Source organism: Rhyacophila brunnea, unplaced genomic scaffold (genome assembly GCF_057557595.1).
Source record: "Rhyacophila brunnea isolate RB1 unplaced genomic scaffold, BYU_Rbru_1.0 scaffold_3, whole genome shotgun sequence".
Classification (NCBI taxonomy): domain Eukaryota; kingdom Metazoa; phylum Arthropoda; class Insecta; order Trichoptera; family Rhyacophilidae; genus Rhyacophila; species Rhyacophila brunnea.
In genome coordinates, this window is record NW_028232965.1 from 21,175,280 (window position 1) to 21,199,631 (window position 24,352).

At 35.0% G+C, this 24,352-nt stretch overlaps 1 protein-coding gene across 5 annotated transcripts in view; it reads left to right on the forward strand.

Annotated features, from left to right (window-relative positions):
- The window catches only part of gus (splA/ryanodine receptor domain and SOCS box containing gustavus), a 217,295-nt gene that overhangs the window by 189,269 nt on the left and 3,674 nt on the right, over window positions 1-24,352 (forward strand). For 4 of the 5 annotated variants that reach the window (XM_085952268.1, XM_085952267.1, XM_085952264.1 and 1 more), the window contains exons 2-4: window positions 10,877-11,025; window positions 23,036-23,198; window positions 23,916-24,166. In XM_085952268.1, coding sequence (XP_085808394.1) covers window positions 10,998-11,025; window positions 23,036-23,198; window positions 23,916-24,166 — 442 coding nt within the window. In that variant the 5' untranslated portion in view covers window positions 10,877-10,997. Of the gene's footprint in view, window positions 1-10,876; window positions 11,026-18,324; window positions 18,500-23,035; window positions 23,199-23,915; window positions 24,167-24,352 lie in introns of those variants that run through there. The other variant, XM_085952266.1, reaches the window with a different exon arrangement.

The window sequence follows — 24,352 nt, forward strand, 5'->3', positions numbered from 1 at the left end:
TGTGTGCATACATTTCATTGGGACACAGCTTATTTGGATTTGCCAAACCAACAAATAAATTACTCGCAAGTTATGTACTTATTCTAATATGAGTACTAATCTTGCGCATTGTGTATATTTAAATCATTCTACCTACATTCCTACAGTAACATTTGAGGAAATCGCTTCTGCCGTACACACACGGTGCCACTGTAGATTGATTCCAGTATACATTGGTCTATTCGACTGTATTGAAAAGTTTATCTTACAGCTTGTGCGTACAAATCACTCGTTGTAATGGTATCTATTTTTCTATAATCTAAGGGTATCCATCAATCTATTTTTTGTCTTAGGATAATATAAAGATTACCTAGCCATTGTATTTTATGGCTACAGGGGTTAATATAAAATAGTCATACTTTGATGTACGACCAGTGTTGCCATTGCAGAACAGATTAATATAATTTAAATTAAATGTACTTACCTACATGTCAGTTACCCTGGACTAAGGCTCTGAAGCTGGTTTTTTTTTTATTATTTTATGACTTAACCCAAAGGAACATAAAGCGCGCAGACGATCTTCAAATAATGGATACGCGTTTTGTTTACGCGATGAATTGAAATATAGGGTTATAGATAGAATATAGATGTACACAAAATTAATGGGAACTGGCTTATCCTACTGGGTGTGGTATAACGGCTAATATCTCGAGTGTGGAAAATATGGGATACACTTAAACACGTGTTAAAGAATATTATATTTTCAATACATAATAATATGCATTAAATTTTAGTTTGTCACGCTAATGTAACGTCATTTCAATCTTTGGGAATAGTCGACGCGGTTTTTTTTACTTGGGTTTTATGGCGGTCAGGGCATAGACTACCTACCCTGCTTGAGAACATTGGTCCATTGCGATGGCTTTTACATTTCTATTTATTCTGTGGAAAATAACATTATTTACACGTGTTTAAGTTTATCCCATATTTTTTCACACTCGAGATCTGAAGCTTGTTATTACCACACCTAGTAGGGTAAGCCAGTTCGCATTAATTTAGTGTTCCCTGGTTGCCATTTTCTCTTTGCTGATTATCATACAAATGTGTAAAAATAATAGTATTGTCCTATAAGTCTTAATATAGTACAGTTGACAACACTGTGTACCCACGACTGATATGCCACTCTTCCTTTTATTTAATCTCACATTGACTGAGGTGTAATATTATTTTGGAATGGGACCCGCAGATATACATACTTGGACCGAAAATACAATTTTTAATGGGTACTGCTCAGTGTTGCCATCTTTTTCTATGCTGATTGTAGTACAAAGGCGTAAAAATTATAGTGTTTCTGAAAAATATATAGTATAGGAACAATTTTGGTAAATTGGGGTAAAATTATAGTATTTTACATTTTTCGCGGAATTAAAATTAAAGTATTGTACGATGTATCTATAGTCTAAGTATTGTACTATAATTGTAGTACGGTTGGCATCTCTGGTACTGCTAAGAAATATCGCAACCTTATAGTGAACGGTCAGCCCACGATGTTACGCAAAGCTGGTCGTCGGTTTTAGTAAGCTTTCGCAATGACAACCGTTTAAGTTTAAGTAATATTTATTTATTCCTTTGTAAGCGGCGAGAGAATGATGCTCGCATGCATTTTTATCTGACGTCTTCGGTGCGAGATGTTGAAACTTCGTTCGAATTAATCATAATTAAATATCATTGTCTGACCGCCGAGACGTATAACAACGTAGATACAGCAGATCAAAGTATAGTGATTGAAGATTGAAAAGTTTTAAGATTTCTAAGGTAGTGGCCATACTGGAGTTGACAACACCAGTTCATTAATTTATAGCATAATAATATATGTGGTGGTATATTCGGTGGTCAAGTTTTGTTTCTATGCGTACGCAGCACACCTTTATACTCACTACTCAGTGACATGTAGGCAAGTCATGCGTACCATAGGGGCGGCACATCATAAAGGGCGGTGAATAAAGGAACGAATACAAATATTACATCTATTGAGAGCAATGGCGGTTTTTAATGAAGCAGACGACGTGATTGCTTCATTAGAAAGTATCCACATATTAGTTTAAATGTATTCGAAACATAAAAAATCCTGACATTACTATTTTTGTATTGTATTAGGTACCAACTGTAATACATATTGCAATGGTGGTTTATCGTACAGGTAAAATGTTCACAAGTGTGCCTCCACACCTGTCAGCGTCACAGACTTCCACGTATCTAAATTGACTTCTGTTTGAGAGTATGTTTTGTGTAAATGCTCTAATTCTCAATGCGTAAATCAATTTAACGATGTTTGATGTAGGTACCTAACTAATCAGTCAATTATTTGACTCTAAAAATGAAGGGCAGCATTCTAAGTCTGCTTTAGGGCGGCACTTTGCCTAGAGACGTCACTGTTTATACTGCATCCAAGACTTAAAGAACATGAATAACATAATCGAATATCTATGCTGTCTAGCTATTTTCACGATCTTGGGGTAAATAAATGTGAACAGCTATTTCTGTCGGTGAATTATTTTTAATCGAAAGTCAAACATAGCCTCCGTAATGATTTGACTGAACCCTGTGTAGGATTTTCTTATAAACCGCGTTTTCGAAAAGTCTTGAATTATAAACGGTAAATGTATAAATTGACGTTAGACAAACAACAAATATCTCACTAAATTGTAAAAAAATATTTATATGTTAAATTAATGTAAGTGCATGAACTGTTTTTTTTATTCACCTCATATTAAATTCACAAGATTCGAGAATGTAACATTCTTACTGAACATGGATGGCACTACTACGCATTGGTAAAGCACATTATTCTGTTCTGTCCGGCGTCGTATTTTTTCAAGATTTATCCTGAGGTGGGTGATTCCAAATTATGTACTTTAGTCTGTATGTTAGAAAGTCTATAAATTTAGAAATATATCGTAGGTATTTAATTTAGTTCATAATGGCAAACGACAAGATTTTTGCATCAAATTTGATACAGTTGTAGATAAGGGTTCGTCATCCCTGCTGTGGGTATAAGATACTCTTTTACCTGCCCGCTTAGGTTTTATGTGATCATACTTTAGGTATATACCTACAATTTAATTTTACATTTTTTTTTGATTTTTCGCATAAAGCAATCCGGGCCGTTCATTGTAAAGGGAACGACATATCAAAACATGTTAATATCAAGGTCGACTATGTATCTAGACCGGGCACTGAATTACGAGTTACGATGGTAGTGCTAGTTATTGGCTATTTTCTAATGCAATGCGGTGCGGTATCCTGCTCTCAATAAATGAAGATTGTAGATAGCATCTAAAAAATTAGCGCATTACCATATTAACATTTATTTCAATATTAAACAATCGTTCTCTGCAAACTGTTAACCAATTTAACTCGTAGTATGAGCAACGATCGAAATTTAGTTTCGTGTAACGGCCTGACTAGTGGGCACTGTGCGAATAATATCTGGCGCGAGATTCGAATCCACGACACATCCTTGCAAGTCAACACTGCCACTATTTTACTCTTATCCCCCAGAAAGCGCACTACATCCTAATTATTGTTACCGACATCCTTAGATTGATCAGTGGTTAATGTGTCTCACAGTGTTTATATTTTAATTGCATTACACATTCTTATTTCAACGTAATGCGCCTGCAATATGCGATCGATGCTATCATTCATCCACGTGCTTAGTTGTATGACGCTAGATAAGTATTATGCCATTGCGAGAGTTTTTTTTTGTAATTCGATTCATATTTGATTTCGTAATATTTCACGGTCAGGAGCGGGAGGCAGTGGCCGTGTCGTGACGAAAGCGCCGCGTTAAAGACCTCAATCTCGAGTTTTTTTCAATCATTTCAAAATAAATGGTCTGGGCAATTGAAATTCTGAATACGTGTTTTCGAAACGAGATAAATCAAAAAATGTACAAAACAGACGTTTCGTTGTTGTGGCGAATGAATGAGTGACGAAGTACATATTTATTTTACTCGTTTAATAATTATTAATTAAATTGGCGTAAGTACATTACTCCCGGATAAAAGTATTTTCCGTAAAATCGAAAGAGTGAAGATTTTTTTGACATGGTTTTAATCCGTCTTCATAATATTATGATTAAATCGCTCCCATTAAACATATATAATCTAAATATGCTTCAAAATTATGCATAAGGAAGGAGACACGGTGAAAACCCAAGAATATACTACGATAAAAAACAACCGTGAAAGCCTCAAACATTATATGCATAAGGTGTTCATAATCTTAATAAATTGATCGGATAATATCAGTGTAATTTCGTTTACGTAGGTATTCATAAATTAGTTCAATAATTGTTGCCTTCAATCAATCCATAGTACCTAAGCATTTATTTTTTCAGGATTTTCATTAACGACAATATTTTTTTATATAATAATATAGTTAACTGAAACTATTTCCCTGCTCAATCTTGAAAGAAAAAAGTATTTTGATAACAAAACATGTTTTCCCAATTCAGGATTAAACATTCTTTCCTGGATTACAAATCGTTAGTAGGTAGAGGTGAATTTAATATTTAAGACGGTCAATAACACCAACATAATATTTGTTATCCGATAGAATTTGCTTTATATGGCTACCTATTGGCCGATATAAATAGTCAGTATTATCAGTTATTTTAATTAAATTTTATTGTATAGGTATAATCTTTTAGTTTAAACTATTATTTTTGAGAACAAAAAGCTACACAAAACCGTCTTATAAATTTGTACTGAGTCTACCTACTTTATCTTTACGAAGAAAACACATCAGCGTAGAGGTTGATAGCTTTATTCAGGTCTTGTTCCACATAGGTACCTATTATGTGACTTTTCGATAGTAGAATCTGATGTTGAACATTTGCCGAGTGACCACGGCTTTTATGTTTTTTTCGCTACAGCTTTTTAAAAGCTATTCGGTAATTTTATGTATGGTATGGTCCACTGTCGTATTGTCTGTCCTGATAAGTGTTCAGTAATAAAGTATATCATCATGTTTGTCTGGGGGTGCTTGATAAAGGTATAATTTTACAGTAACACTATTTATTTAAAATTGGTACACCTTCCGTGTTCCTCCATGTTATTTATAATGAAGTCAACAAATTTTATTGTAAATATGTATGATTTTATTTGCGTATCAAAGACGGACGGATCATCGATGTTGCCTGTATTCATTCCAAGGGGTACTTTCGTATTTAAAAAAAAACATTTTCTATTTTCGTATATGCCCCGTTTCACCCACGGTGGAGTAATATCCAATTCCGCGCCTGCCTAAATTCACATGTTTTTTTTATGTGTTTGGATGAAATATCTAATGGCTTAGGAAAATGACAATAACAATCATTCATAAAATAATAATTTATTATCAGCTTTATATAGTTTATAAAATAGTGTAATTTGCTATTATTCAATAAACAACATTTTTTTAGTTTTTCCTATAATTACATAATAAATAAGTTATTCTTGATAATATTATATACGTACGAGAGAAACTCCAAGGTTATTAAATTGCAAACGGCCGCCACTCAAACAATGCGTCGGTTTTTATTAGAGTCCTTGGGTTAATTTACACGAGTTTTCACAATGATAATAAATGAAAGGCTCCTGAAAACCTAGAAAATAGTTAGATTTTTTCAATGTAAGATTGGTAGCTGTTAGAGAACACTTATCCGCGTGTTAATGTTTACGTGAAACATTGTACGTATGTACTTACTCGACAATTGGTTGTCTTATTTATTTCAATAGTAGAGAACATTGAGTACCTAGGTACTACAATACGAATTTAACACATAATATTGAGATGCCAAGCCAAAAAATGTTAGGGACGTCATTGCGAAAATGATTTATTAGGTTAGATTGGTTAGAATATCATCTTCAACGTCCAAAAAGTAATTTAACAAGAGGACGAAGTTACTACTATTTTTGGCAGTGTCGCTGTAGTTAATGAAAAATACTGAAATTCGAAACCACTAAAATTATTTGTTACATTTAGGTCTCTTGTAAAGTTAAAAATTGTCACTTAACACTGCCGATATATTTATTTTTGTTATCAAATATTCAATTGGTACCGTTTTCGCTGCCTCAATAATTATTAAACTAATGAGAAATGTCAAATGTCTCTTGAGGCCTGCGGTCGATGGCCTATGCTGCGTCTGGATTGGCTTCTGCCTTTTCTGTCACATTTGAATATACATTAGAACAATCAAGAGTTTCGAGACACATTATTTTGATGGTTTGCTTATATTCTTTATTTTTACATATTTTTGATATTATTTAGGAATAGCAACTTTCGCATGTGGCAATGTAATATAATAAAGCTACCGCCACATGGACGCTGGATTCTATTCTCGGGTTTGAATTCGCGCATGCTTGCAGTAAACTATTTACATACTCCACAACAATTTGTGGATAGTAGGCATAGCAAACCATACCTATAACATACCTACCATGATTATACGTACAAAATTATGACATTTCGTTACATGACTCCGTCTACCTTCCATTGACAGTCCCATTGCACATTGCCTATGATCATACTCATACATCATGCCTTTTTACCACCGGTCACACTTAGTAGGTTTCTAGGCAATCTGAACGGTGTCTAGGTTTCTTCACGCCCGCCCACCTGTGCAACTAACTGCACTCAACGTCAGCAAGAGAATGTTGTTGAGAATTATTCAATATCTTCATGTGTAATTGTATATCTTATCTTGTATGTGCATATCGGATGTTTTCCTTCTTAATTCAATAACCAGCAGGTAATCATTTAGACGTACCTATCTTAAAAGTACCGTTGATATCCTTGGTGAAGAGAAATCGAAAATTCTATCCTAATCTGGGTCGCGGTTCAAAAAGGGTAAGAAATCCTTATACTATCCAATATGCATAACCGGAAACTCTCAAGACAGGAACCTGGGATATGGTTTATTTAATCGTAAGTCATGCTATATGATATACGTGATGCAATATTTGGGTTTTTGATATTTTGTTAGTAGGTATTGTGTGGAGTTCTAAAGATTGCTTTAAATCTCTGTGGCACAAAATCTTCTTTGGTTAGGTATCGAATAATATGTTGTTACGTTTTTATAAAGACCGGAAGTTACGTTAATTCAATGCGTGAAGAGAAAATATGCGCATGCATTGATAGCCAGTTGCGTTTAACGAGGTGAATGAAATTTGTCGAAGGATGCATCGCGCGATGTCCGGCCGGTACATTTCCCCCGACTCGGCCGCCAATACCGCTGCGTTGAGTATCGCCTGCCGACAGCCAGACGCAATCGATATATCGACCGCCACTTCCTTTTCCCGTCGCCTCCCCGTTCCTCTCCCTCCCAACGCCGCCGAGTCACTCTCATCCCCTCCTGACAGTTTCACCCTCGCATTGCTGGAACCTTACGCTACGCACCAGTGCGAGACTCGCACCATATATTATACAGACCACTTCGCCTCAGAATTACAATCACGCACCTTTTATTCGCTATCATCACACTATATTCTTCATGAATATTTTTTTCTATTCGCAATGGAATACAACAAAACATGGACATTTTAAATGTTTATAATATGTACCTACATGTTCATTTTTTCAGGATCAGGCAAGGCCTGAACAAAAACGATGCATGAGTGCGAGTGAGAAAGTATTCGGCACCCTTACGATCTCTTTGACACGCGCTAGAGTAAGATAAAAGGTCTACATTTGTGTAAGCTAGTTTCCAAAAATATCGCCATCAAATCGGGGCAAAACGCTTCACACAGCGTCGATAACTTGCGAGCTCGTGTTGCTAAAATTGATATTTTTGTGTTAAACATAAAGTCAGTGGTAAATATTTTTAGTTAATTAAGTAGAAAAGATGGTTCTGTGTGTTGTCTTAAAATGAGGTAGCCGTACTGATAAGCAAGAAGATGGTATAACGTTTCATAGGTAAGTTGATACATGTTCGTGATAATTTATTTGTATTTTATTATATATTTTAATATCAGTGACCTAGTGTTTTTTTGAAATAACTTAAATTATAGATATCTTTATCTAATGGTTGCATTTTGACCGCTTAAAAATACTATATAACGTAAAAAAATAGAAAATTATATTTTAATTCTGAGCGTCTAGTGCGAGCACTTTGGGCGAGCACTAGCGAAATGGTCTATGGTCTCGAACATTTGTAGACGAATGCGTTTGCTCGCTCACAAACCAAACGCAAGGCAAGCGGCTTCATTTAGCAATGCAACGGGTGGCGTCTAGATGTATCTATAGTCTAAGGGATCAGGTGTAGATATATTGTATAAACAGTGTTTTCCACCTACTTCAGATCATATTAAATGATCCGAAACAATTTTAATACAACTGTTGGATAGTTTGTAATATATATTAGTCTGGAATTAATAGGCCCGCATGACATTGAATTTCGCGAATACAAAATAACGTTTTCGTACTTCCACCTGAATAGCTCGCTGAAACGGAGTGTACATCGCTTTTCAGGCATCAACCAATGCCCTCCCTATTCTGCAGCGTTGCCAAACGCTGCTTCACTTAAATTTATTAAATGGTAATATTATTCACCACCAACGTGACATCGTAACCGTCGTGACGAAACGTATTTATTTCCCTCAAACATATTATTATTGGTAATTCAGTGTTTTACCGAAAATCAAAATTCCATAACCAAAATAATGAGTTTAACATGCATGCGAGAAAATTTATCTTGACTCATTTTTTCATCACAGTACAGTGTTCCTTCTAAATGTTCTGACGTTGATGCAAATTAAATTATGAAAACTCCGGAAATATCTTCTTGATACAGATAGGGGGAAAAGATGTCTACTCTTTTTTGTTTGCCGACTCTTCTAAGGAAACTTTTTATTTTTAATAGCAATAACTACCTACCTATTCTTGTATGTACTTACAACGGTCGTATCGTAGAGACATTGTGATTCAAAGATTAAATAGATATTCTTTTTGTAATACCTACATCTTATAGGTACCATCTTAATTTAATAATATTATATGAGTGGGGTTTCACACCAGAGGGAAAATAGATGATTAAACATATTGATTTAACTCTGTACATAGTTGTTTTTTCAAATTGCATACATAGGTACAATTTTTTTTTACATTTAATATGTACTTAGTACTTATGTTATGTACCTATCTAGCTGTCACTTTGTATCAAACGTACTGGTACTTTATTCGAAATGAATCATGATTATGAGCAACGAGTATTTGTATATTAATATCAGTAATACTCCTATCAATTGCGTCGTGATATCATTGCATTGTTAATTTTTACATTGTTGTCGTTATCATTTTCATAATAATTGCTTATTAGTACCCATATTATTTTTATTATCTGCTAACTTCGAGTAGTCATACTCATAGACTTAGTGGAGGCCTGAAACCACAAGCTGCAAACAAGCGTTGTTATCGGGGACATTATCTTTGTTCATCATTTCATATTTGAGCACTTCTGTATGCCGCTAAATTCTACTGTCTGTATGCCAATAGAGCAGTGGTTTATAACTTTTTCGGTTCACGGCGCCCTCAATATATGTATGTAAAAAGATGATTTCGTGGCGCACTATGTTCCCTTCAGAATTAGATTCGAGACCTCCTGTTAGCATTTCTCAGCTACCAAATGAAGAAAAAATAATTCTAATTTAGCAGCTTTTTAAGCGTTGATGAACTTGCATTTGAAAATTTTTAGTCGGGGAATCACGGACAGTGTTAAAGTACCTAAACTAAAGGGCGAATGGTCACCGTAACTGTAAGGGAAGAGAAATTGACATTACTATCGCCCACGATGGCCGAGCGGCTTACGCGTCGGCTTATAATGTCGTGGGGTCCCAGATTCGAATCCTGGGTCTGGAAAATACACATTGTTTTTCAATTTGTGTCTGGACCTGATGGGGTGAGCAAATGGTTAACATCCATTTCTCGTGTTCAATTCTGCGGAGGCCGATATGATATTATTTGGATCAGACATGACCAAAAGAAGAGAAAAAGAAGAAAAGCCGCCGCGACATATGAATCTAGGTTTGTTATTGTGTATCAGCCGCTTAGGATTAAATTTGTCTGGGATTATCATTTTTTTGAAAAGCCTGCGGTGACCATGTGAATCGCACATTAAATATCACTGCCATAGAGACTATTAATATCAATGACATTAATATGGACGAAGCATGTAGAAAATAAAATGACACTCACTTTGTGTCGGGTCTGCCGGATGGCGAAATTCATATTTTAATATCGGTATCCTACGCTCAAATGAACATTCTGCTTGCAAGCGGTCTGGCGACACCGCTGGGTCTGCCCATACAAAATTTCTGACTGTCAGGTTTTGACTCCACCGTTATTATTGTGTTACAAAGTGCCAATGTGCCTATTTAAAAATTGTAAAAAAATCTACTAAACACTCCAAGAAAGATGGGATATCACTTTTCATGTGTTAGTATTATTTATTATTTATAAAATGCCATTTTAAGATATTGATGAATGTTTATTCAATGCAATTGAATGACAGGAACCATTGGACAGTCAGTCGCCTGTGATTCGCTGGGGTCACTTGCGTCTAATCTCCGAGAAGTCGTAAGTAACCGAGAATCTGTTTCTAACGCAATGAGTCATGACACTAATACGCCATTACAATAAAGGTTATATTACTATAAATTCTCGAAGCTTGTATCGCATAATGGAAACGGATACGTCATATGGTCACGTGACTTCTACCTATATATCTGTGAATGACTTTCATGCACAATTTCTCGTGCGCGCCGGGTATGAAGTGAGTTGTCCATTTAATATGTCATTGATTAATATCTTGCCCTGATGAAGAGCTGAATTCTGACGATGTACATTTTATTTGCAGGTACAAGAGCGGGCTACGCTCAGTGAGGAGCGGGGTCGTCGGGGGTGGCGAGGCGGCGGGGGGTGACGCGCGGCGCGGCGGCCTCAAGGCGCTGCCCACCAAGCGCGCCCGCTTCAGGGGCATGAGCATGGGCCAAAAGCTTTCTGGAGGTAAGGACCTTATATCATATTGTTGTACTTATCAATCTGTTACATTATGTCTTCGTCCATTACCTAGGATATTTATTGCATTGCACCAACAGTCCCAGGACTCTTTTTCTGGAACACGTTACGCATATTTAATTTAATTTACGAGTACCGGACTGTTTTGAGATGCTTGCAACCTTGTTCAAAGATTGTCCCATACGTATAACGTAAATGTATTATACCAAGTACCTATTCCATGTCAGGGCATTCGTAGTAAATTTCGATAAAACCGCCTCATACGTGTAGTCAAAAATCATTTCGGCCAACATCACTCATGTCTTGTCATGAAACAGTTTAATGGAACTGGGTTTTTTTTTTTGAACCAGGGTTTCCGATTTTTAGAATCCATTTGCATCATATCCTACAGCCCGGATAATCAGTTGACGTTTGTAACCGAATGTGTAGGTGTACTATTTCTCGTACTCCAAACTAAACTATGTCAGCTGATTCGTTCAACATACTTATATTTAGAGACAATCCTTTGTAGATTATCATTTGTCTTATTCGAATATTTTCTTAAAACGTCCAATCACTTGAATACTTGAAATACTATTGAAAACATTTTTCTACTTGTATTTTGAACCGCAAGTTTTCAAACGGATCATTTTTAATATTCATATCCGAAATGTATTTCGTGTAAATGTGGGTATCTGTATCGATCTATTCTTGTGTTCATTTTCATTTCAGTGCATATTCGTAATTAATGAGGTGCCAACGTCCGCAGGCGGAAGGCATTATTCTTCCTACATTAAATGCACACAACGAACTACCTACAACTAGTTATTATTTTTGTGAAGTGATAAATGCGATTGCATCCTATTGTGTTGCATTTAATTTTATTTGTGACAGTTGTATTGTTATTCATCAAATAATATAATATAGGTAGTTATGTACTGTAATCAATAATCATTTTAGTTCTTGAGATATTATGATAACACTGTTATATACGGTGTATTTCTATTATTACATAATAGATTTTGTAATTAAATTTTTGACGAATATTATATCAGTGAAATAGCCACTATTCGTATAGTCGTAAATTATGTATGGGCAGGGCTTTAAAAAAAAACAAACGTGCCGGAACTCACTTCTTGCCAAACTTCCTACCTACTAAAGAAAATTATATTCAAATATCATTTAATTTAAAGCAACTTTTCCTATATTACGAAGCGCATAAAAAATAAACAAACATAATTATAAACAACTAATGTTGTAAAAAATAAAATTGTAAAAACGTCATATATTTGAATAAAAGTATATAGTGATTTCCATGACCCCCACATCCTGAAGCGGGGGTCCCCAGTCCAGGACCTTTGGCGGGCCCCCTACCTATCACTAAGTTTAAAGGCAGTTTGACGCTATATGGTAGTGTTTTTCAAGTGGTGTTCGAGTTAAAAATAAGATCAACAAATATTAACCAAAAAAATACAATTACACAACCACATATTTTAAATTGTTAATACGTTTGAATAAAATTAGCGCCCCGGGCGATTTTTTTACGATTATAACAAATTTGTGAGGTGCGTTTATTTCACTTATTTGGTCAATTCCCCAGGCTAGAGCCCTGTCAGTCGCTTTGTGGGGGCCATGGTGATTTCCAAAGTTCAGTTCAATTTTCGTCTGGCAAATCGTCTTGATTTCTTTTTTTAGTGTCCAGAGTTTATGGCCGAATTTCTTCCACTGAGTAGTGAGTAGCCACCGATCAACGTATTTTGAAGGATCAAAAAGTGTCAAAAGGTGGTCCGATGAATAAAAGTCCCTAAATTGTATTGGTCTTCTTGGGGTAATAATTAGATTCAATTGCGAAAATTCGCGTTCACATTCACTTGAAGAAATGGTAATAGAATTCAATGTTTGAGTCGTATAGAATCATATGTAGAACTGTGCACTATTCATCGTTTCGAGAAAATGACGAAAAACGCTTTGTTGGATTTTTGAGTTTTATAAAAGCATAAAATATTTTTCTACTTTTAGAAATTAGAAATACACAACAGAATTTAGGTATGTCAGAATTCTGATTGTTGTAAATAATTGAATATACATGTTTTAAAAGTGAAGAGTGCTACACTTGATACTCACATAGTATACAGTTCTGTCTTTGTTACCAAGGTTGTGTATTACAATATTGTGGGTATTAAAAAAATAAAATGAAACCATAAACATACAGGGAGACAGAGATATTATTGATAGTATATGACATATTTTATAATAAAGAAAATAGGACATATTTTCCAATGTGTTAGGTATTAAGAATAATAACAGAATAAAATCTATACTATAAGTTCATTTAGAATGTCATCTTGTATTTCACCTAAGTTCACGTCCCCCGAATCTCGTACATTATTCCGGGAGTTATTTTCATCAAATGTTTTTTTTTATAGAATTGGAGAATACCTAGGTAAAGTTTACCATTGTGGCCGATAATGCTTAGTTAATTATTTATTCAAAAACTTCATTCACTTGGCAACCTTTTTGCAACTGTAAATGGACGAATCGTATCAATGTTATTATTTTTCTTGTATAATATTTAGTTTCCCGTAGTCTGATCAATATAAATTCTATACCTGGACTAAAACATTCCCCTAACGTTTTGAACGCTTCATATTTCTTTTGGACTCAGAAAACTTAATATGTCATCGATAAGAAGAAAGGAATGAAATGCAGTTCACAGAAAATAAATAAAAGATTTAAGAACACAAACAAAAACGATCCAAACAATTATTAAAAATATTCTTGTTGGTGGAGAGGGGGGACATTGTTTTAATCTAGTTTTAAAATTTCATAAAAACAATTGTACTAAAATCCACTTTATTTAATGAATCAGGAGCGGTTTATCCTTATAGGAAAATTTTCAACTGAGGTTTCATTCTTCCGAGGATGAAAAAGAATTAGCACTATGTTTTTGAAATAGTTTAAACTTGGATAAATAAAATAAAATTAAAATATTTAATAAGTAATATTTTCAAAACATTTGATGTAGGTACGCCAGTGACAAATATGTCATTGAGGTACGCCTATGGATTTTACTCGCACTGACCTGCCAACTTTGTCGATTTTTGCCTGTCATTTTTCAGGATTTCTGCTTCTCTTGCGACCTTTGTTTATTATTACTGGTGTTGGTTGGTTCTCTATGAGGGGACTAGCCATCAGTATTTATATGTTTTGGTAAAAAAAAACCATAAAAAACTCAACTTTAAACACGGCATGTCAATAGCCACAACTGAACGATATGTATGAGCGGGCCAATGACATATTAAATGGACAACTCACTTCATACCGGCGCGCACGAGAAATTGTAAATGAAAGTCATTCACAGATGTATAGGTAGATGTCACGTGACCATATGATGTATCCATTTCCATTATGCGATACAAGCTTCGAGAATTTATAGTAATATAACCTTTATTGTAATGGCGTATTAGTGTCATGACTCATTGCGTTAGAAACAGATTCTCGGTTACTTACGACTTCTCGGAGATTAGACGCAAGTGAGCCCAGCGTATCACAGGCGACTGTCCAATGGTTTCTGTCATTCAATTGCGTTGAATAAACATTATCTTAAAATGGCATTTTATAAATAATAAATAATACTAACACATGAAAAGTGATATCCCATCTTTCTTGGAGTGTTTAGTAGATTTTTTTTACAATTTTTAACTAGGCACATTGGCATTTTGTAACACAATAATAACGGTGGAGTCGAAACCTGACAGTCAGAAATTTTGTATGGGCAGACCCAGCGGTGTCGCCAGACCGCTTGCAAGCAGAATGTTCATTTGAGCGTAGGATACCGATATTAAAATATGAATTTCGCCATCCGGCAGACCCGACACAAAGTGAGTGTCATTTTATTTTCTAGATGCTTCGTCCATATTAATGTCATTGGAGCGGGCATATTGTGACGTCACTTAGGGCAACTCTGTGATTGGTCGAAACCGAACAGTTCTACTTGTGTTTCCAAAGACGTGAACAGTTCTAACTTTGATACCAAGCCCTATTTTCTTTCACGATTTTATACCACACAGATATGATTTTAATTCGAATATTATATTGCTAGTCATACATTATGATCCGAAGAATAATGTGGCATACTTAGTTCAATTTCGACATAATATATCGAGGGTATACTGACAGAACGCATTATTTCAGTTTTTGCTGTTTTTCTGTTTTAAATGCCAAAATGTATACAATTTTACACTCTACGTCCTGGTAAAACGCACAAAGGCATAGGATATAATGGTGAGAAAATAGAAACAATATTAAATCATATTGTTATTTTTTTATTCTGATAGAAAACATGATAATGACCTAATGCGTTCTGCGTATACAAAATACAGGACTTGTAACATGTCGTATATTATGTTTGCCATAAAGGTTAGTCTTTATAATGTAGAAAAAATGTTTTTAAATCATAAAAAAATCTATGTGGGAGAACGCTTTGAAAAAAAAATTAAAGTCCTTTTTGCAATTATCTCAGAACTTGTTTTAATGAGATAATGCTTTCTGTCAGTATACCCTCGATATGCGACAGTTCTACTTTTGATACTATACGACTAAGATACGACTCGTTTTTCAGATATGTCTTTTCATATGAGATGATTCAGGAAAATTAACTTGTACTATGTAAGCGCGAACATTGTTTCGTCTAATTGCTTTTAAAACGTTAAAAATACCAGGAAAAAGGTGCCGGAACGCCGTTCCACCGCGTTACATTACAAAAAAGCCCTATGGGATATGATAATAAATGTAATTCATAGTTGCATTCCAAGCAACGTAATCGTTTACGCTATGATCAATCCTAAGTGTGTAGAGATATTTGCCATCCCTACAGCTACAAAGGATACCGATTTACAATTTCTAAAAAAAGATTTTATACCCTGAATCTGTAAGATATCTGAATTATGGTTAGATACAATATAATTTTACATTTTAGCTTCAACCATAATTATAATTCATACTTGCAGATAAATGTGTATAGGTAGGTACCTACTAGGTACTATGGATCTGTGATTTTTTGCTTTGCGAGCCGATTAATATAACGAGTGGTGCGCGGAATAAGATTGGCGATGTTTGACGCTGGGCAGTGGGCACACTCAACTCCACTAGCTCTCGACTGCCAGAGCCAGATAAACCTCAAGGCTGCACAAGAACTCGCGGAAAGGTCACTCACCTGACAATACGACTCCAATATTTTCTCACATACCTTTTATTAAAATTTGATTAGCAATGATTGTCGTTATTATAAAGAATAAAGGACGTCAAACTAAGGATTCAAATATGTATATCTATGTATATATAAGTTCCTAATACCTACGATCTCTTGAGCAATTCTGACATTGGCCTGATATCCCTATCTGGCAACCAGTCCTTGAATTTTTTCATATACTTAAGAGAGAAAATTTCTCATATTTGTTTATTCTTTTATCAAGCAAGTTATTTTTAATTGTGGTTTTAATTATTTTTTTAACCTCACACTTTACTCACTCATCGATAATAATTACTTGGGGGTTTTCTAAAATATTTAGGAAGAATCTGAGACTAAAATTTTAATATAGCCAAACTGATTATCTTAATTAAACTGCTTGCGTAAATCAACGTATCAAATCCTGATTGATCAATTTACCAGCGGCATGTAATGCATTTTACTGTCTCTCCCTGAGATCCTTGGCGACAGGTTTTTTTACTTGCGGTTGACCTTGATATTTCAAAGAGTATCGACCCGACATGGGAAATCACTGCATAATAATATTGTTTTCAAGTAGCACCTAGCAACTCTTCGTAGTGATTATTCTCGCGTTCGTATCTTTCAACATTCAAAGTTGAGTCCAAAGCTTGAAAAATACCATGTCCGTTTCAGGATATTAACGTGACATTTTCGGTGGCAAATACATAGTGTCATTCTAACACATTTATTTCGACAATGTACGCCCAGTTATTAAATTGATTAATTCTTCAATATCAAATCGAATCCGAATCACACTTTCGACTCAGGGGTGACAGACACACTTAAACTTAAATACGAAAACAAAAATATAAAATTGAATTCAATTTCACTATTCCACCTTCGATCGATACCATTCATTTCCCATAAGCTTGTATAATTGTGAAATAATTTTGAATCAACACCTTCTTTTAAGAAACTATTAAATTCATCTCGTCATTGTCATAGAGCGAGTTCGTGCTTCCATCATTGAATCTTGTCATAGTTAACCACTTTATTGTTTTATGTATTTGATGTAAGGAAACGCATAGTAGTAATGCGTATGAAAATGGGTGGATTGAACGGTTCATGAGCGCCACTCACAACACCAATGGAGGTCTCCATAGAAAAACAATATATAGTATGTATTTATATTTTAAACAAAATTTAGAAAAGAGGCATTTGTCTGTACATTTCTTAAATCAGAGTAGATAATTAATTTATAATTCTCATGCCTCTCATTTTTACTGAAATCTTCGATAGTTTATAAAATTTCTTAAAGACATTGCATCGTTCCCAGTCCCAAAAATCTTTTCGTAATTTGACGATAATTTATATTTTGGCTGATAATAATTGTACAATTTCTATAATATTGTACGAACAAAATTTTGATGGTTTTCAAACTTCACAGTCAAGTAAGCCTTTTGCATTTTGATTAATTGGAGGGGCGCACAAAGAGTACCAGTAAATCCGCCCCAGTTCTCATAATAATAATACGTACACTAATATAATTTCATGACATGTTTTACCGATTTTATATTTGAAACTGTAAAATTTGTAATAATTGTCAAAATCGTAAGCTGGAATAAGCCTTTGTCGCGTGTTATTATATTATATTCCGCGAGAATCGATTTTTTTTGTTATCAGATGGGGCACGCGTGCCGCTGCATCAGCTGTTTTTGTTTGTGGAACATTCCGCGACGTGTGTATGTGATGTGATAGGCCACCGCAAACACTTCTCCGTCGCCCACTGAGGTCGGAATCGGACTCGTTGGCCGTTCATTTAATTTCAGTTGATCGCGAACGTCCGCCAAATACAGTCTTTGCACCGTGCGACTCTATCCGCCGCTTTGTTACGCCCGACCAATAATAAAGTACATTTTTTTATTATTATCATTACGCGCTGTATAATCTCGTTTTTCTATAATTTTGATTAGCACTGTTTGTCTTCGTTCTACTTGCAGAAACGTATACTCACATAAAGGACAATATTGACATTTTGTGTGCTATTGTAGTTCAATAGCACGAAACAAATCAATATGTTCAAAAGTTTACATGTTTGAAGTAATATAATTTACCCGCGACAGTGGCGCGATGTTTAAACAGTTTGGTGTGATGAAGAAGACTATTGTGAATTATTGTGCTAGCCAAAATAAACCGTAATACACACATTGCTGAAACTAGTTCATTCATAGGTTCTAATGGAATCTCTGCGTTATTTAGTTCGAGAGACTGTTGGTAAATATTTGCCTACTAAATTGTATAGAAATATTATGTGTCGTTATAATTTTCAGCTAAATTTTTACCTATATTAAAGCGAATGCTTTGCCTACCAGTGGCACCGAGCGAAAACCGACGAAGCTTGCAATTTTAGGCAATTTATTGATAATTTACATGTTTAAGACTTTTTAGGTAATTAATCAATATTTACTTAGGTATATAACATCTTTTAAACATCTAAAAAAGAAAATATGTTTTATTTAAACTTTAAAGAATAACCTAGATACATTTAAAAAAACGTTATAAAATGTGAATTCGTTAAAGGATTCCATCTTACTTATTATTTTTAATTAATTTAATTTATTATTAACATGCCATTGCTTTTTCCTACAATGTTGTTCAAAGAGATAATTACATACAGATATTTACATATTCGCATGTGTGATTAAAATAATTAGGTATCATATGTTTATCATTAAAATTTAGATTATTAAATTTTCTAAAAAAGTACTTGTCGAGGTGGGTAGAGACTTCGTACATATAGGTACTATGAGGGCGCAGTTTCTTTCGTGATTCGTCTACATGACATGATAGTATACACGAAAAGTCATGGTGCCAGTCACAAAAGTGGTCGTGGATTTCATTCTTCGCCTCCTAACTTGGTATTTTATTAATATTATGATACCTATACATGCGTTGGGTATGCACTTATTATTCGTTGGCATCGTTATTCTTCTTCATTTGAACATATGGACACATTAGTTTAAAAAATAATTGAAGCATAAAAAATTCTAACTGCATAATATCTATTCTTGTATTGCAAATACCCATTGTAATGTTTCTAGTAATATCGCACAGGCAAAATTTTTCATGAGGGTGTACCTTCAATCTTGTGTAGGGGAGACCGGGGACAATTGAAACACTTTTTTCTCCTTACATATTTCAAACATCAATAATTTTAAGTAAGATATTGATGTCATATCTATTCTAGTTTCTGTGTTTATTTTTATATATGGTCTACATCCATGCATCAAAGAGATATTACAAAAACAGTGAAGATTGGGACATACTGGGAACAATTGAAACAGTACTTAGATTCTATGGCGTCTTTAGTGCTAATAATAAGAAAACGATTTATTTAATTAAATTTTATTGTAAATTAAAGTAAACATTGAAAAAACTAAAAAAATATTGTAACAACACAATAAGTAAAAGTAAATAGGTAGTTGGTAAGTAATAGTAACAAGACTAAAAAGTAATAGTAAAATATAAGTAGTAGTAAAAATTGATTCTGATAAGCAATTGTCATGACGTATAGCTAATTTGTGTTGAGTGCATGCCTCGTGTGACCAACCATGACAATCGATGCACTGCACCGCGATTTCCTAACTATCGACTCGTGTGGCACCAGACGACATGACTTAATTGTGACGTCAGCCAATACACGCTCGAGGCATGCCGCCCAGCGCACAGTGATCACCATAGATATTAATATGATGAAACACCTATATGTGTATGGTGACAATGAATAGCGCCACTGTCTGAGTAGCGTTATTTTCTCGAATGCTATTATCACTTCAGTAGTACGTCACAATGATGTCATATGACGTCATGTCGACCTGGCAGCTGGCACTCGCAAGTTCTAACATAGGGGGCCTGGACTAACAGTAGAAATATGTTTCTAACGTCCCCACCTTAGATTGTTTCTATTGTCCCCGCACCATTTTTTTTTTAAAACCATTAATTATTTTGTAAACAATGATCAATTGCAATAATTTAAGCTATTCCACCTAAAGGTAATAGACAAATAAATATGCTAATTTAATTGAAATCATCTGACTAACGTTTTTGTATTTTCAGTCACACTTTTTCGATAAACGCAAAATATTACATTAATGGTGGGAATAACATTTGTGTGAAGTATACAGGTCCGCTCTGGACTGCACTCTATGGATGACTACTAAGCGGCAGAAGCTCCCAATGACACTTAGTTTGGCAAACTCTCACATGATTCGGACATGTGAATCGGCTGCTATAGCCGCTGTTTTTATCGTCCCTTGTTTCTATTGTCCCCGGTCTCCCCTATGTAAATTTGAAGATTTTTGGTCCATTTGTTTGTTTAAGATAGTCGAAAATAAATAAAAAAAATAGGTAAATAAGTACTTGCCTCATGAAATTACAGAACATTTGAAACTAAATAGGAAATTTATGAGGACTTCATTTTTGGTCTGCTAAGGGCTAGGGATGTCACGGGCTCAAAGGTTAGAGTCTGACGACTCCTAATTCGGTGGGAGCATTGCAGGCGTTTTAGCGCCCGGTGTAATAACAGAAAATGCATGCCTAAACCTAGCCCTTTGAGCGCAGCTTGTCACCAGACGACACTGCTGGTACAAAAGCGGTAATGTCTCATGTGAGATATCGGCTCGCTGTCGCTATGACAGTACATAGTACATATATTCTCTATGGTAAAATAATATGCCTGTATCCAGTGCCGCGACCGGTGACAATAATATGAGGGAGTGCAAAAAAGACTCGCCTAATTATGCAAGAAGTCCATCCTCCGATCCTTGGATTTTGAAAACACCTTGATAACAGGAATATTAATGTCTGATATTGACGATATCAATTGTTTTTCTATACTTAACATCGCAAGAGCATTTAGCCTGTCTTGAGTCATGGTATTTCTCAAAAATGACTTAACCCTCTTTAAAGTTGAGAAACCACGCTCACTTTCCACTGAAGTCATCGGGATTATACAAATTATTTTTAATAGGGTAACACTTTCGGTAAATACTTCAGGTAAATTATTATTCATGAAAAGTTGAAGTAGGTATCGATAAAGCTCCATCAGTAACGTAGAAATCTTCTCTACTGTATAAGACTAATTGTTCATTTTTAAGTTTAAATTTGTCAATATGTCGTAGTTTACAGGTTACCGTATTAAAATCTGTAATTGGAAAATTTGTATGATAATCGCGGAACATTTCACTTAAAAACAATTTGGCGATTACCAAATAACCTTTATATTCGAAACGATATTTCGCTTGGTTCACTGTATATATCACTATATATGCTTTTCAGAACCATTGTGTTTTTTGATTTTTGGACTTTTGACAGGTGGACCAAATCTTTAATTCCACTTTCAATCCAGTTAGATTCGTCACCGAACAACAGACATGGAAAACAAAAGAGGGTATCAAAATTATTACACCCGCACAGCCATTGTGTTTTTGAGTACATTTGCACATTAAATTTCCGATTAACAACTTTCGTTTTTACTGTACACTTTTGAATTAAATTTATACATGGCAAAGGACGGCCTGCCACTTTAATATCAAGCCGTCTTGTCGATGCCGATTGTCCTTAATATATGCAACTAAATATACAGTACTCATTGTAAATATTATTAAATCCATATTATAAACACGACGGGATTATGTAGGTGCAACAACGTTGAACTAGAGCACTAAACTAACCGTTTGATAGATAAGTCCGGAATATGATCAAGCATCAACACGACATTCGGTTTCATTAAAATTAAGCCCCAAACTATAGCTTGACCCGTGGCCTGAGCACTAGTGTTCGAATATTTTATATTGGCCAGTGCATTACACTCGAAACGTCCAGTTAATATTTGTGTGCTATGCGTTGGTGCAAGATACCTCTCAGAAAATTAACTTGAACAACATCGTTTCCAGCAAAGCCTCATGTAGTATTATAGAACTTTGGTGGTTTTGATTCTAGTAGCTTCATTCGCAGCGTGAGGTCGTACTAAGATGACCTCGAAAAACATATAATATTCAAGGTACATATTAAATTCTGCACCGCGGCGTGTCATAGACGGGATTATGTTTGTATTGGTGCGTCGAAAAGAGTTCGCTTAACACTTTTACGCGCGGAATTTAAAATGAGTGATTTCGTATAAGTTTTGGATATTGTATTTCTCTTGAATACATGGGGGTTTTATATTATATATTTTTATTTTATCCATGATGGGAGTGCAGCGCACACTTTGCTCCTTTACTAGAGCCGTCCCTGCCTGTATCACTTCCCGTTGAATTTAAGAGGGAAAAATGTGTAGGTACTCCCTTCCGATTGCTTGGGCGTCGGTAGACATCATCTGTGGCTGGTAGTCTTCGGAGCGATAAAAAAACATGATGATGGTTTGAAGAAAACCATGAGGTTTATTGCTGAATATAATTATGGTTATTACATTTTAAATAAAATTGTATATAAAAATGTGCAAGGGACAGACCATTTAACAGTTTGAACAGTATATAGTACCATATTTTCTAAATTTACATAACTAATTTGCACAAACACATTTTTTTTTTTTACAAATTAGTGAGATATTATTCAAATTGTCACTTAATCTATTCAGATGTTCATAAAACAATCCAATGTTTAATATTCAATGTATTTTAGACAAGTCCTTAATTTCTATTAAAAATTACTCATCCTTGCATACACATTCACCATCCAGGGCCTATTGATAAATGATTTCATTCTTTAAAAATATAATATTGCTAATAGTTGTATTTTAATTTATTACAGGTGTAAAGTCGGTGCCGCGGGAGTGTGCGGCGCCGTTTAAGGCAGTGGTGCCACACGAGCTGGCACAGGAGCCGGCGCGACCAGCCCGACTCGACGTCCTGCTTGACGTGCCCCCTGCCTCGCGCGACCAGCAGCTCAAACATGCCTGGAACCCTGATGATAGGTTAGTATTAATACTTTAAATACCACATCACATGCATACTTTCATTCTGACTATCCTATTTATAATTTTATTTTACAAAAGAACATATTATTTAGCAAAAACGACGTCCATTATTTTATATTATAATATGGGACACAGTCATCATATTTTTCTATCACTCCTATATTTAGTAGAACCATTTATTAAAATTCATTGTATTGGACTATAGAATGTGCTTTTATTGTAAGATAAGTACATACATCAGCATTTTATTTTATCATTGATAAACACTACACTGAACTCCCTTTTGACACGGTTTTTTTTTACACGATTTCGAAATAACAGTGCAAAGCCACTCTGAATGCATGTTGGAGAACAATTTTGCCAGAATGTGTTAAAACATAGTGAATAATTTTTGTTACCTTTGATTTTTTAAAGTATTTTAGTGTATACATTTTTTACACATTTTTTTTAACACGGTATCGCGTGGAATGTATCTACCGTGTAAATTCGGAGTTCAGTGTATTATCGATCAATTCAAGGTAACATCAAAGTTTTCACAGGCTATAGAATGTTCTTCAATGTAGAAGTGTGTTTGCGGGGGATGGTGGTTATCTATTCTATCAATCCCTGTCAAGAGTATGGAGACAAAATAATCATAGGAAGCAAAACGTTTTTCCAAATTGATGGAACTTGAAATTTCTTTTTATTATACATATTCAATGTGTTATTTTTCAGATCTCTCAATATATTTGTCAAAGACGATGACAAGTTGACATTTCACCGGCATCCGGTGGCGCAGAGCACGGACTGTATTCGAGGCCGCGTAGGTTTTACCAAAGGACTGCACGCGTGGGAGGTAGTATGGCCAGCCAAGCAGAGGGGGACGCACGCTGTAGTCGGGGTGGCCACGGCAGATGCGCAATTACATTCTGTAGGGTACCAGAGCTTAGTCGGTGCCACCGAACACAGTTGGGGATGGGATTTAGGTCAGTAGTTTTTAACTGCAAGAAACATTGATTTGTATTCTAACATAATAATACTATATACTTGGCGCCGTTCTATTAAAAATAGACACCTAGCAATATTTAAAGAATCCATCTTACTTTTATGAGGATGGATGAATGACAATTTTGAAAACTGTTTGAATAATTATCGATACCAGTGTTGCGTGT